Genomic DNA, 15281 nt, shown 5'->3' with positions numbered 1-15281 from the left:
ATGTGATGGAATAAAAATATAGTTTCAGGGGAGGAACCTGATAATGTTGTCGATGAAGAAGGGGATGCCTTGGGCATCCCCAAGCTTAGACGCTTGAGTCTTCTTGATATATGCAGGGGTGAACCACCGGGGCATCCCCAAGCTTAGAGCTTTCACTCTCCTTGATCATGTTATATCATCTCCCTCTCTTGATCCTTGAAAACTTCCTCCACACCAAACTTAGAACAACTCGTTAGAGGGTTAGTGCACAATCAAAATATACATGTTCAGAGGTGACATAATCATTCTTAACACTTTTGGATATTGCACAAAGCTACTGAAAGTCAATGGAATCAAAATATCCATCGAACATAACAAAACTGGCAATGCGAAATAAAAGGCAGAATCTGTCAAAAACAGAACAGTTCGTATTGACGAATTTTATTGAGGCACCAGACTTGCTCAAATGAAAATGCTCAAATTGAATTAAAGTTGCGTACATATCTGAGGACCACTCACGTAAATTGGCATAATTTTCTGAGTTACCTACAGAGAATTTTGCCCAGATTCGTAACAGCAAAGAAATCTGTTTCTGCCCAGTAATCCAAATCTAGTATGAACCTTGCTATCAAAGACTTTACTTGGCACAACAAAACACAAAACTAAGATAAGGAGAGGTTGCTACAGTAGTAAACAACTTCCAAGACACAAAATAAAAACAAAGGTACTGTAGTAAAAACATGGGTTATCTCCCAAGAAGTTCTTTCTTTATAGCCATTAAGATGGGCTCAGTAGTTTTAATGATGCACTCGCAAGAAATAGTATTTGAAGCAAAAGAGAGCATCAAGAAGAAAATCCAAAACACATTTAAGTCTAACATACTTCCTATGCATAGGAATCTTGTAAATAAACAAGTTCATGAAGAGCAAAGTAACAAGCATAGGAAGATAAAACAAGTGTAGCTTCAAAAAATTCAGCACATAGAGAGGTGTTTTAGTAACATGAAAATTTTTACAACCATATTTTCCTCTCTCATAATAACTTTCAGTAGCATCATGAGCAAACTCAACAATATAACTATCACATAAAGCATTCTTATCATGAGTCTCATGCATAAAATTATTACTACTCCCAACATAAGCATAATCAATTTTATTAGTTGTAGTGGGAGCAAATTCAACAAAGTAGCTATCATCAAGTATAGGAGGCATATTGTAATCATAATCAAATTTATCCTCCATAACAGGTGGCACCAAAAGACTACTATCATTATAATCATCATAAATAGGAGGCAAAGTATCATCAAAGTAAATTTTCTCCTCCATGCTTGGGGGACTAAAAAGATCATGCTCATCAAAACCAGCTTCCCCAAGCTTAGAATTTTCCATAGCATTAGCAACAATAGTGTTCAGAGCATTCATATTAATAACATTCCCATTAGCATGCATATAAAGTTCCATGGGTTTTTTAATTCTCTCTTCAAACACATCATGTCCTAATTCAAGATAAAGTTCATAAAGATCTCTCATATTTTTGTTGTTTTCCATTATGCCTTACTAGTGTAAACAAGAAACAAAAAGTTGCAATTGCAGGATCTAAAGGAAATAGCTTCGAGCACAAACACAATGGCGCCAGAAAAGTACTGTTACCTGGAACCGGAGTATGAGTGCCTTTTACCTTTCCTCCCCGGCAACGGCGCCAGAAAATAGCTTGACTGCCTACAACTGGCGCGTGGTTGACGAGGGAGGAAATCCCTGTATTGTAGCTTTTCGTTCCCCGGCAACGGCGCCAGAAAATAGCTTGATGTCTACGCCCCCTCCTTTTCCTGTAGACAGTGTTGGGCCTCCAAGAGCATAGGTTTGTAGAACAGCAGCAAGTTTCCCTTAAGTGGATCACCCAAGGTTTATCGAACTCAGGGAGGAAGAGGTCAAAGATATCCCTCTCATGCAACCCTGCAACCACAAAGCAAGAAGTCTCTTGTGTCCCCAACACACCTAATAGGTGCACTAGTTCGGCGAAGAGATAGTGAAATACAGGTGGTATGAATAAGTATGAGCAGTAGCAACGGCACCAGAAAAGTGCTTTGCCCAGGACAATAAACAAGCAGTAGTAACGCAGCAGTAATAACGCAGTAAAACAGTAAACAAGGAGCGATAGCAGTATTTAGGAACAAGGCCTAGGGATCATACTTTCACTAGTGGACACTCTCAACATTGATCACATAACAGAATAGATAAATGCATACTCTACACTCTCTTGTTGGATGATGAACACCATTGCGTAGGATTACACGAACCCTCAATGCCGGAGTTAGCAAGCTCCACAATTCAATGTTCATATTTAAATAACCTTAGAGTGCATGACAGATCAACACAACTAAACCAAGTACTAACATAGCATGCACACTGTCACCTTCACACTATGTAGGAGGAATAGATCACATCAATACCATCATAGCAATAGTTAACTTCATAATCTACAAGAGATCATAATCATAGCCTACGCCAAGTACTAACACGGATGCACACACTGTCACCATTACACCGTGCAGGAGGAATAAAACTACTTTAATAACATCACTAGAGTAGCACATAGATGAATAGTGATACAAAACTCATATGAATCTCAATCATGTAAAGCAGCTCATGAGATTATTGTATTGAGGTACATGGGAGAGAGATGAACCACATAGCTACAGCGGAGCCCTCAGCCTCGGGGGTGGATTACTCCCTCCTCATCATGGAGGCAGCGATGGCGGTGAAGATGGCGGTGAAGACGGCGGTGGAGATGGCTCCGGGGGCAATTCCCCGTCCCGGCAGGGTGCCGGAACAGAGAGTTCTGTCCCCCGAATTGGAGTTTCGCGACGGTGGCGGCGCCCCTGGAGTCTTTCTGGAGTTTCGTCAATTGGTACTGCGTTTTTAGGTCGAAAGGGGTTTTATAGGCGAAGAGGCGGCGCAGGAGGGCTGACAGGGTGGCCTCACCCTAGGCCGGCGCGGCCAGGGTCTGGCCCGCGCGGCCCTATGGTGTGGGGCCCCCCTGGCTCTCCTCCGACTCTCATTCGGTGTTCTGGAGCCTTCCGGGAAAAATAGGAGGTTTGGCGTTGATTTCGTCCAATTCCGAGAATATTGCCCGAACAGCCTTTCTGGAACCAAAAACAGCAGAAAACAACAACTGGCCTTTCGGCATCTCGTCAATAGGTTAGTTTCGGAAAACGCATAATAATGACATAAAGCGTGAACAAAACATGTCGGTATTGTCATAAAACAAGCATGGAACATCAGAAATTATAGATACGTCGGAGACGTATCAGGCCCGCAGGTACGCCGGCGCCGCGTTCGTCCCGCCGAAGCTCGTTGACTTCGCGGCGGGCGGGCGCTGGTACAACGAGGATCCGCCGATGAAGCCGATGAGCGGGCCCAAATTCGACGAGTGGCGCGCCGACTGGGAGCGCCGCCGCTGGGCGAAGGAGGCTTGGAGCAGCGGGAGCACCAGCGCTGGAGGAGCTCCGCTCGCCGGCGAGGAGGAGGAGGCCCCCGACTTGTTGAAGGAGGTACGACAGTTCCTGAAGGACGACACCAAGAGGAAGAGGGCGGAGGAGGAAGAGGTGGTGGCGGCCATCGCCGCCACGAAGGAGGCGGAGTTGCGGGAGGCGGAGGCGGACTCGTACCTAGTCGACCTCCCCGAGTAGGATCGCGCATTCTGGATGTAGAATCGGTGATCCGTAGTATGATCAATGAAGATGAACTTCCCGGGGTTTTTATTTTTGAAAATAGGGGGCGAAATACGGGGTCTGCTAGACGGAATGGCTTTTCCGTTAGCAATTTTTCGATACGGGGCGAAAAAGCGGCGAGATACGGGGCAGAAATATAAGGGACCTGCTAGACATGCTCTTATCCTCCAAACCTTATACCACTATATATACTCGCCTATAAGACTCAATACAATATCCAACATATTTCGCATATCCCTCTCTCTAATGGAGTAGTACCTACTGTACGGAGTGATTAAGGGGTAAATAATTAGGGGTCTGAATGGATAGTTTTATGGGTGCAGGCCTGCATTACCTTATCTTGTGATGTTCGTGTACATCCCCGCCGTAAATTTGTTTCGTGATGCGGCTTCTAATTTTTTGGCTTGAGACTTGTTCTATTGTGTTTTAACCAGGCTATCTCTTGTCTTGTAGTAATACGGAGTAGTACTAGGTTGTGCTTGCTAGTTTCTCTTATTTTGACAGCTATACCGCCTTGCTAGTTGCTGCTCCTACTACCTCCAATCTAGAATGTAAGGCTGGTCATAGTGGTAGTAGTATTATGCATATGATACTTGTGTATGATACTATCTCTATAGTGGTTAGTATCATGAATTAGTATCATAGTCATGCTATATTTATTATTTTTAGAATCTCAATGCAAATTTGTGCACAAGATTTGTTTGGTATTAACTTTTCTCGTGACATGCACTATGATACAGTATCTACCTATGTTACTCTAATCTTCTCTCTCCTCCTTAATTAGGAGCCACATCAGTATTTTTGTGGGACCAATGTGCATGATACTAGCACTATGGCTAGCCTAAGCCTCTATATACATTGATAGAGTTATGTTTCAACGTGATTAGATTACTCTTCGACCGCTAATTTATGTGCAAACATGTTGCCTCGCAGAAAAAATATACATTTTGAAATTAATTCTTACGATGAGTGTAGTAATGTCAGTTTGATGTTTTGGATGTAGTAATTTTTCCTTGTAGATGACCAAACTTACAAATGTCTGATCGCTTTAATTTGAACAAGTCTTTCCATTTCTGATCATAGACAGTAGCGTGTTAAGCACTTTGCGTATGAGTTGCATTTGGACGATTTGAGCGATTACTTCCTTTTAATAAGCTATGGAGTTGATTGTACCAGGGTTAATCGGCAGGACTCCTGCAACATTTTTTAAGTACAGAAAAATACAGCTGGTTTCAACTTCAAGCTCTGCTATCAGCCTATTGCTAAAAGGAAAACGAAACAAAAACATCCGAACATAGCCATTCAAGATTCAAATACAGTATTCTCCAAAATGGTCTGAGTGGGTAGTATTTTTGAGCTCTGGCTTTATGAAACTTGGCTTCAGTTTCTCACATCGAAGCTATTCGAAACTTTCCTCCACAGCTCCAGAAGTGGCTCCATGCCGGGATCCTGTGTTGCAACTTCAAACGTCTTCCTCATGCCACCCTTCATCAACAATAGATTTTGGCTTTTCAGCTGAATCTCCGAGCTTCGTTACTTTAGTACCAGTTTCAAGTGTGTCACAATCAGAATCCTGATCCAGAGTTTGGGTCTCCTTAACATGCAGGGGAGAGTTGAGCTCAAATGGCTTCAGATCTACCTCACCATCTTGGGACGTTTCCATTTTGCTATGGCCAGAGTTTAACTCCTCCAAAGCGGAGCCGGCATCTTCGGCGGGCTTTGTTGCAAGAGGTAGCATGTTAGAAGCACTGCCCCCAGTTTCTTCTTGAGCAAGTGTGTGCCCCGAGCTATCATGGGGCACATGTTCGAGTTGCTTGAACAGTATTTTCATCTGTTCATCTGAACTTACCTCCATAACATGGAGGCCAGAGTTATCTGCAACCTGCTGATTTTCTACAGTTAACAGTTCTCTGGATCCATCTCCAATTGTCAGTTCTGGACTATGCGCACCTGCTGCAGGAAATACTTCTTCACCTGTTTTTTCTTGAATCGCCCCAGAATCTGAAGTTAACACCGGGTCACTCATTTCATCTTCGAGTTTAACTGCCAAGGGTTGTCCGATGATAGGCTCTGAAACTGACTGCACTAGTACTTCTTCCATGCGGCACCTGAATAAAGAGTTAACTTCATCCATGGAATTCGCTTGGACGACATGTTTCTCTGAATTATTTGCTTTGGATAGACAGCACAATGTCGATTGCTCACTACCTGCAAGATATCACTCTTATTTGAGAAACAAATTGCAATATGATAATTGCATTATATCTATTAGTCTGCAGAATACAACAATTTTACCTGCAATAACTGAATCCTTTGCTTCTGAAGTGCCAGATCCATTTTCTGTGATAAAAAAGGAATTTACATCATCACTGAAATCAGCATTCTTATTGTCTTCATGCCTTTCATTATCTACTTTAAACACATCCGCACCTGAACTTGCTGCACTTAGCATTTTGATTTCTTTGCCTGCACGCTCTTCCTGTGATAACTTGCCACCCTTCCCTAGCTCAGCAGCATCAATGCCTGAGGAACTACGATGAGCATCTTCTCCACTGATATCACCTTTCTCCACTTTCATGCCATTGTGATGCGGTTTAGTAGAGTGCCGCCCATGCAAGTTTCCATGCTTAAGCTGCCTTGCTGGAGAGTACAAACGAGGAGTCCAAGTTTCTTGCAATCGACTGTCATGGTCATCAAATAGGTTTTGGCTTGGAAGGAGGACGGATGGCGCTGAATCAGGTATCTGGGGTAACTCAATCACTTCGTCCGAGACACATGAAGGATCAAATGGTTTCCCCCTCGGTGTTGAAATGGAAGGAACCTGGACATAAAAACGTGATGCCTCCTTCAACTTTTCTGTTGCATCAGCGGTTTGCAAGTCCATGAGCCTATGGTCAAGTTCAAACTTTAGGATATTTTTTGCTCTTTGCAACTCCATCAGACCGTCTACCCTGCTACTATTTCCCATAACATCCTCCTGATTTCTTCCATCATCTTTCTCCTCTTCCTCACCTTCATCTTCATCATCTGAGGTATCATCGTCATCCTCCTCAAGGTCATATTCATCGTCATCTGATGAAGAATTCAAGTTGTCCCTGGAGGCCAAGGCGGGGTGACCTGTCCCCATGTCTATCAGTGGGTGCAGCTCTTCAAGCATCGGGATAATGTCAGTTATCGATGCATCAGGAGAAGAACTTTCATCAGTAAGATCAGATTCAGAGTCATAACAAGGATCCTGCCTATCAGCAGACTTCCAGCATTGACTCATGGATTCACCGAACTGATAATTATTGTGTGCTTCATAATTACCGCTGTCAGTATTGCTGCTCTCAAATTCTTGCAGCTCAGCCTTCTCACTGATTTTCTCAACATGCATTTCTCTTCCCGCAATGACACTGGTCTGGGCAGACTCTGTGCTATGAACAGTATTAGCTGCCAAAAACGTGACATTTGTTTCTTCCCAGTGAATGTCATGTGTGTTAGTAGTAGGGGTTCTCTCGGAGATATAAAATCCCGCACTACTCTTCTCCGAGTGAGTCTCAACAGTAACATTTTCATCTCCCTCGACTGAGCAGTCAGCAACGGAAACTTCGGATTTGACGGACAAAGTCTGTGATGCTTCCTCCCCAATCACCGAGGGGCAACTTGGTTCACCATAACTCAAAAGGGCTCCAAGAAGAAGCCCGGTTAACAGCAAGAGTGGAGAGGAAGACACTAGAAAAGCAAGTAGAGGGGGACAGATCCTGTGCAGAAGCAGCAACAAAATTCCTGCGCCGAGCACCAAAGGATAATCACATGCAGATTGATAGCCAACTTCGACGGAGGAATCCACCATTCTCTTGGTGTGCAGAACAAGGTCGTTCGTACCAAGATCCTTTGCCATCTGCTTAAATTTGTTCATGATACACAATCCTGGCCTGATAACAGGAAGTAAGAAGCAGGTCGTTAGCATGGAAACAATTTCGATACTAGTGACTAAAGCATGTGCGTGTGAATTGAACTCATGATCTAAGGTGGTCAAGTCAGCATCATTCTAGTTGCAGATTTGGAGAAAGTGAAGAAACAGTGGCAACATTTTTATCTATCACATGCCTATTGCTGCAAAAAAGACTACTAACAAAGAACGCTGTTCTACAAGACGAACTGAATATATCATTGACATCAAGAGCAAAATAGCACCTAGCAATTGCTAATTTCTAAATCACAACTGTTGATTTGCAAATGTCCAAAAGCACCGAACAACCTCGGCAAGAACTACAAGGCACAGCCAGCTTGCAGAACAAACTGACAGAAGTTACATGCACATAAGAAAACAAGGATTCATCACAGCATAGAGAAGAGAACCAACAATGCACCCAACAAAATCAGCAGCACAGCCCACCACAAGAAATACCAATGGGCAAGAACAGGCGCACCTGCCGCGAAGAACAAACGATGGCGAGAGCCCCAAACTCCTAACGTCTCGCCCAGATGCAGTGGGGAAATGGCATTCGCATGGAACTGGACCAAGAAACTAGACGGGAACAAGTAAAGAAACGAGGCCAAAGCAAAGAGGAACGAAGCTGCAGTGCGGTGCGCTACCTCCTTTTCCTGTGGTTGGATTCCTTGCTTTCCTAGACGAAAAATGCTTTGGTCGGCAGCAAAAGGCAGCCCTGGGCATCTCTTCCAGACCTGGAGATCGTAGTGTGAGGAGAAAGTTAGCCAGATAGCATCATAGCAGTACATGTCCAAAGCTGATACAGAGACTCCATTTCCCACCTTTGTCCATCATGAAGCAATGCTAGCAGATCTCAGCTTGCTGAGCTGTTGTTAGTTTTTCCTCGAAAGGGTCCGGTACCATTATGGAACTGTGAGTTTCTGAAATGGCAGCATGTGCTTTAGACTTTTCTTGTGGGGTGGGGTGGGGTGTGGCGTGCTGGATGCAAATCATTGTGTGCTGGGATCAACAAACCAGACACAATGGCATGAAAGATAAAGAAAGGCCAGGTGAGGGGAAGAAATAAACAACTTAGTTCATCAATTAACTGATATGTTGTGCAATTCTGGCTGCTGCCAAAGAGTCTCGAGTAAAACACTTTTGCATCAATCAAACAACTTAAGTTCATTTGTGGGCGGAAGCCATTGAACATCAATCACTTCAATGATACGTGGAGAGCAAAAACTAAGCAAGTCAGGCCCCGAGAACAAAGGAAGTTGCAGGAGTAAATGGGACTCATCTTCTCAATCTCTGCCTTCTCGAAAAGTCAGAACTGGACGCACAATGCTAGGAAAACAAGCATTGCACAAATCTCATAAAAAAGCTGATAAATTTGTGCATTACTATCTCATTTGTTATCCATCTATTTCCTGTACACATCGAATTGAGAACATTTTACACCGAGAAAGCGATTTTCGCATTTACATGAACATATCAGCAAACATAGACCTGAACTCATGTGTGTCTTGTGAAAAGAATGGTGCTTGCTAAAAAACAACACCAGATTACATTAGGACTCGCTATAAGCATTATCCCTCAGAAATTCAAAATTGTTCCTTTGGGTTAAATCAACCAGAAATGTATTGTTGTGACTGGACGATTGTTGTTAGCTGCTTGAGGTTAGCTAATACATGTCTTGGGCCAAGACTTTCAACACCAATGTGGTTCAGAAGTTGTTCAATATCCTGCCAGGAAACACAATAGGAAGCTTAATGTCTAAAAGTAATGAATGCATAATAGGATGGAAGTACACTGATCAGATTTTTGATAGCCAACTATTTAAGGTACTACATAACTGGCCTACAACTACCCAGTCCACAGTTGAACTATACTGTAGTCTAGAAGCATAGAAGAGGATTAATCCATTACCATTTCAATTCCCATGCATTACTAAACTCACGTTTATGATTTTTTACACAGCTTCCAACTCCCAAGTTGTCGAAAACAAGCAAACATTTTCACGCGATGCCACTTTTTCTACTTACATAAAGCTCTATCTTTGATCATTTATCCTATCTTGATCCATATCTAATTATCTACTCACTTCCCACTTCAATACTAAACTGCAGTTATAGTCTGTCTAGATTAAGATTCTAAACAATCTATTCAATGCTAACTAAGGGGTTAGGGAATAGACATAATCAGGTCTTTTTTTTTGAATCAAATTTCGTTCATTATACTTTGCATTACATAAACGCATATGAGGTTGACCAACCTTGTTTAACAAGAATATAGCATATGATGATCTTGTTGTTTCTTGGCCTTCAAAAAACAGAGGGAATTCTGTTGCCCTCATGCTCATGCTCGTGCTCGAAGGGGTAGAAGAACTTACTCCCGGGGCTATAGATGGGTCAACTGAAGGGGCATGATCAACAATATACGAATGTGAACCTCCCAACCGTAGTGGATATCGAAGAGGAACATCAAGATATGATGCAATAAGGGAGACTGCCTATGATTCGAAATGAATAAATAAAGATCAGCAGTATGTAGGTAAAAAGGACACGCTTGTAGTGTTTAAATAAAAAAGTTACTGTCATTTCTATCACTACAAAACCGTACACAATGACTAACAACATTCAGTTATATGCCGATCTAATCTAAATGTCTCTTCGTTCTACAAGAGAATATAAACTCATAGAATGTTTTTAACTCCTAGAGAAAGGAGAGGGGAAGCAAATCCAAAGGAATGCTCAAGTCAATTTGTAGTCAATAATCTATTCATCAAGATATAAATACATACATGTGCAACATATCCGAGAAGAGTAGCAGATTTCTGAATCTCTGTCTTGTCACTGAAGTAGCTGGTCTTTTTTATAGAAAGCTTTGATAACTGTAGACCCAAAATGGCCAAAGCTGTTTGTCCGTTTTGGGAGCCATTAGGCGAAATTGCATCAGCATCTCCTGAAATTCTTCAGAAGTTAAATTTCTGTGATGATAAACTTTAAGATTAATGTTCCAGAATTCCCTGACGCACAGTGTAACCTCTGTGAGATTGTATTTTCTTAATGAAACCAAAGTATCTCATTCTTCAAAAAAATAGAATTGAGCTTTCCATTAAATGCCAACTTCATAATAATATGTCCTAAATGAAAACTTTACATGAGGATGACCTTCAGTCATGCTGCAGTGCATGAATAGAACTATTCAATCAGAAAAAAAAAAGAACCATTTGTAGTGCTTAAATGATATAATGTGCAAGAAAGCTCCAGATCTTGAGAGCTACAGAATAGTATGGAGAACATAGTAAGAAACTAAATGACTAGCAAGAGCAGTGTTACAAATCCAATCCAAGTAAGCATCACAGGTGAATATTTATACAATAAATGTACTAATCCACCCACAAATTGGTTCATGCAAGCATCAGTAGCAAGACACACAATAAGCCAGTGATTCTGGCGCACCAGTAATATGACTGATACTCTTTGTGAAAACACATGCACAGAAATTTACAGATAGCCAGTATACGGAATTGGCAACTTATGAAGATCACAACACGGACAGTGGCATACCTGGTCTAACAACGCTGGAGTTCAATCCAGGCTTGACTATGGGAGAGTGCTCCTTCAAGTGCCGCACAGGATATATCTGAGCAACTTGTCCTATCATGTATTGCTGTCTCATCCGCAACATTCGTTCCAGACTTTTAAGACGACCATGGCCACAGTCCCCTGACAACAATGCACCAGGTTCCTGTAATCACCATCCATACAAAAAATGTCCGAGTGAGATTCGCGGAATATAATATTCCCACAATATCCAGTTTGTATGCATAGATTATTTTTTCTTTCTAGAAGAAATGTACACAGGGCACTAAATTCAAGAGAATTTATTTTGAGTAAACAAATACATTGTCGCTTAAATGATGTCATTTACCTAGTACTCAAAGCAAGTCAAAATTTTAATCTACGAAAATACATGCCGCAATCCAGTAAGTCACTGCATAATTATGTAGTATATGAATTCAGTAATTATAGATTTATCATTAGAGATTACACGAAAAAAAACATCCATATATGGGCATACAACTTCAGTACTAAGAACAAAAGGAGATGCTTTCAGCAGAATATCTGATGCAGAAGACTTTTGTGTTTTCTTAATAGAGGCTAAAGGGGAAAAAGTGCAACCATTTCTCAATCCCGTCCGCACAAGATAATACCTGCAATTTACTTTGTGCTGTGCCAGCAGTTTTGTCTGCTACTGTCAGCGTTCTGATCTTGACACAAAGTTGCTCCCTCCGATCCTCAACATTGGCAGACAGTTCCTTGGTTTGCATTCTCAACTCCCCCAAAAAATCAGCACGTGACTGCACCCTCTGCCTCATTTCAGCCAACTCATTATCCTGCTGGAGAAATGTCTTTCTTGCCTGTGCATAAACATATTGGAAGTACAAATCAAATATCCACAAGAAATCATGATGTACTTCCTAACAGACCCAAGTTCCCTTCAGAACAATTCAATCATCCATAAAACACATAAGTTGCATTAACAAATACTTCCTCCGTTCACTAATATAAGGTGTTTTAGCTTTTTGTAGATTCATCATCTGCTTTGGTATGTATCTAGTCTACTTTTAATGTGTAGATTCACTCACTATGGTGTGTATCTAGTTTACTTTGAAGTGTCTAAAACATCTTATATTTGTGAACAGAGGGAGTAGGTTTCAATCAGTCGCACAAATGTACGATGATACAGACGCACCATTTTGTTTCACAATCCAAGGACAACAGAATGCCCACTTATGGTTAAAAATGTCTATGGACCATATAGTATCTGTGAGTAAAATCTGACTACCAGACTTAATTACAAGGTATAAACGCTAAAACGAGGTCCGAACAGGCGAACCAAATGTCGCCTGCAAACCGAAGAAGTGGGAAAATACCCGACCTCTCCAATGGAAGCACAACTAGATTCGCGAGCAAAGCGAAGCACACCGAAGATCCAGTGTGCCAATTGTAGAAAGCGCAAAAGGGCATAGCGCGCAACAGGATCCGACGATTCCACTAACAACGGTGCAAGGAGGGCACCATAAGCAGATCGAGTAAAAATCAAGTACCTCGAGCGCGGACTCGAGGCGCGCGGCGAGGGCAGCCTTGCGGTCCCTGGCGGCGGCGAGCGCGGCGGAGAGGCTCCAGAGGCGCGCGAGCTCCTGCTGCAGCTCCTCCCAGCCGACGACCTTGGGCGCGTCGGCGCCCAGCACCTCGCTCCCCGGCACGACCACCCACCTGCTGCTGTCCTCCTCCTCCTCCTCCGGCGGGGACGGGTCAGCGCTCGCGGACGAGGGCCCCGGGTCCATGGCCCGGGATCATAGATAGGGAGACGGTGGCCGGGATTCCTCTAGGGTTTGGAGATTTACAAGGATTTGGTGCTTCTTCTTCAACTCCGGGATCCTGCTCGCTTTTTTTTTATTCGGTTCGGTTGAGTTTCGAGTCTGAGTGGAAGGGGCAGCGCAGGAGAATGGTGGTTCGTGACAAGGACGAGCAACTCAGGCCCATCTCAACATTGGGCTAGAGGCAGTTTGCAAATCAGGCCCGGCATAAAATGATGGAATCCTCTTGGCAACACCGAACCAAAGCAATGGGCCTTTTATTTTAAAATAAAAGCAAATTTCTCCGCTCTCGTTTCCCCCCTCTTTCTCAACGTTGTACCAGATCCGGGATGGCTGACCCCTCTTCCCCAGCGTGGCCAGCATTGCGATAGGGTGAGGGACTGTTGTGGGTATACTTCATGGGTGTACCATCGACAGTGCCTAAATCCAACAAGTCAGGGTGGCCCACAAACGGTGATGGTGGCATACGACTCATCGAGCGGTCCGGTTGTTGTTGATCAAGATGGAGAAAGTCAAACACAGGAACAAGGAGCCGGATCTAGCCCGACCTGCGCCAGGAGTCGGATCCGGCAAGGCCCATCGAGGAAGCCAGATCCAGTACGACATTTTAGGTAGTAGGCGGATCCTTGACGTACACGGCAATGTAATATTCCATAGTTAGGCAAGATTGTATTTCGCTTAGGACTCTCCGTAGAAACCCTAGATCCTGGCGCCTTTATAAGCCGGATCCTGGGAGCCCTAGAGGCACAACCATAACTCATTGTAACAACGCGAAAGCGCCCAGATAATTCCAGACAAGCAGCAGTAGGTCCTGCCTCCGAGCAGCGTGATCCGAAACTGGGTAAACCGCGTAGCACCGTCCCAATGGCTCTCTGTCCAATGGCCCCTACTTCTTCCCCTTCGTGAGGATCACTCCTCCGGAGTACCGTCGATTAGGCAACGACAGTTGACGCCCACCGTGGGGCCAGCAGCGTCTGGAGGTCGGAACCGGGAGGGTTCTACCTTCGGAGGCATCGGCGACACCATCGCCATGGGGCGCGTCTTGTATGCCGGCAACTTTCCGATCGTCCCTCCGGACAAGTGCTGGATTCCAGCTAGGACAGACCTCGACAAGCTCTCCATCATCCCGATTGGCGGGATACACATCTTCATCGGCGAGACCGTCGATTTGGACAGAATTTGTTTTTGTGAAATACAACAATAGAGGTGATTTCGTTGATATAAGATGAATAAAAGAATACAAATGACTCCAAAAGAAATACAACACCTCGACCTCTCCGAGAAAGAAAAGGATACAACAACAGTAGAGCCCAACAAATGAGAGTGTTTAACTTCATAGACGCTCAACCAAAACGAATAAGCCATTCGGCTTCCATCGTCGTCTAACTAAGAAAGGTGGGCGCCTTGAGCATTGGTCGTCACCCGACAATACCCATCAAACAGAGGGAGAGGCATGACACATGAATGAAGTGATCTAAGGAGGATCACACCGCTAATCTGGATTCATATGAAGACTTCATACCTATTGATACGTCCAACACGTATCTACTTTCCCGAACACTTTTGTTATTGTTTTGCCTCTAATTTGTGTATTTTGGATACAACTAACACGGACTAACATTGTTTTCAGCAGAATTGCCCTGGTGTCTTATTTTTGTGCAGAAAATCAACTTTCAGGAAAATCCCCGGAAATAATTGCGAAGGGCCTATTTTTACAGAAGACACACGGAGCCAGAAGGGCAGGCCAGGGGGAGGCCCACGGCCTCCACACCATAGGCCGGCGCGGCCAAGAGGGGGGGCGCGCCGCCATATGGTGGGGCCGCCTCGGCCAGCCCCCGACGCTCCCCTCTGGACTACTTAAAGCCCTCGACCTAAAAACGCAAGGGGGTTCGACCATATTTCCAGAAGACATCCAGAACTCCGCCGCCATCGCGAAACTCCGTCTCGGGACCAGAAACTCCGTTCTGGCACCCTGCCGGGACGGGGAATTGGAGGAGATCATCGACATCATCACCACCGACGCCTCTCCATCGACCATCCATGCTTCCCCCATCCATGTGTGAGTAATTCCCCCGCTGTAGGCTGAAGGGGATGGTAGGGATTGGATGAGATTGTTCATGTAATAGACATAAGATTGTTAGGGCATAGTGCCTAGTATCCGTTGTTGGTACTTTTATGATATTGTTGCAACTTGTTATGCTTAATGCTTGTCACTAGGGCCCGATTGCCATGATTTCAGATCTGAACATGTTATTGATTCATGATGA

General features: G+C 43.8%; 2 protein-coding genes across 5 annotated transcripts; both read right to left on the bottom strand.

The window, feature by feature from the left end:
- Positions 1–4887: 4887 nt before the first annotated feature.
- LOC127299983 (uncharacterized) lies at positions 4888–8633 on the bottom strand. Of its 4 annotated transcripts, XM_051330046.1 has the most exons (5): positions 8291–8455; positions 8125–8222; positions 6140–7626; positions 6005–6049; positions 4888–5917 (listed from the first exon to the last, which is right to left on the bottom strand). In XM_051330046.1, the coding sequence occupies exons 1-5, from the start codon at positions 8432–8434 to the stop codon at positions 5172–5174; spliced, it is 2520 nt and encodes an 839-aa protein (XP_051186006.1). In that variant the 5' UTR covers positions 8435–8455; the 3' UTR covers positions 4888–5171. The 4 variants fall into 4 exon arrangements, with proteins under 4 accessions (XP_051186006.1, XP_051186008.1, XP_051186007.1 ...); XM_051330048.2 differs by lacking the exon at positions 8125–8222 and adding an exon at positions 8468–8633 and having other exon boundaries at positions 6005–7626; positions 8291–8380; XM_051330047.2 differs by adding an exon at positions 8468–8631 and having other exon boundaries at positions 6005–7626; positions 8125–8380.
- A 368-nt stretch (positions 8634–9001) lies between these two features.
- Positions 9002–13134, bottom strand: LOC127299984 (vacuolar protein sorting 38). The gene is made up of 6 exons (XM_051330049.2): positions 12742–13134; positions 11845–12051; positions 11198–11378; positions 10429–10589; positions 9901–10137; positions 9002–9370 (listed from the first exon to the last, which is right to left on the bottom strand). Exons 1-6 carry the CDS (start codon positions 12979–12981, stop codon positions 9254–9256), a joined length of 1143 nt encoding a protein of 380 aa, XP_051186009.1. The 5' UTR covers positions 12982–13134; the 3' UTR covers positions 9002–9253.
- Positions 13135–15281: the final 2147 nt, after the last annotated feature.

Source organism: Lolium perenne, chromosome 5 (genome assembly GCF_019359855.2).
Source record: "Lolium perenne isolate Kyuss_39 chromosome 5, Kyuss_2.0, whole genome shotgun sequence".
NCBI lineage: Eukaryota > Viridiplantae > Streptophyta > Magnoliopsida > Poales > Poaceae > Lolium > Lolium perenne.
This window is presented reverse-complemented; position numbering and strand designations above follow the sequence as displayed.

Bases quoted from the DNA above. Each gene is read 5' to 3' on its own strand.
- LOC127299983 (XM_051330045.1), bottom strand. From the start codon at position 8,434: ATGTACTGCTATGATGCTATCTGGCTAACTTTCTCCTCACACTACGAT. The intron at 7,627-8,124 runs GTGCGCCTGTTC...TCCTGTTATCAG, and splicing joins TCGTTTGTTCTTCGCGGCAG to GCCAGGATTGTGTATCATGA. The intron at 5,918-6,004 runs GTAAAATTGTTG...GATATCTTGCAG, and splicing joins AAAGGATTCAGTTATTGCAG to GTAGTGAGCAATCGACATTG.
- LOC127299984 (XM_051330049.2), bottom strand. From the start codon at position 12,981: ATGGACCCGGGGCCCTCGTCCGCGAGCGCTGACCCGTCCCCGCCGGAG. The intron at 11,379-11,844 runs GTATTATCTTGT...TGGTGATTACAG, and splicing joins CAGCACAAAGTAAATTGCAG to GAACCTGGTGCATTGTTGTC. The intron at 9,371-9,900 runs GTTGGTCAACCT...GTTTCCTGGCAG, and splicing joins CTATATTCTTGTTAAACAAG to GATATTGAACAACTTCTGAA.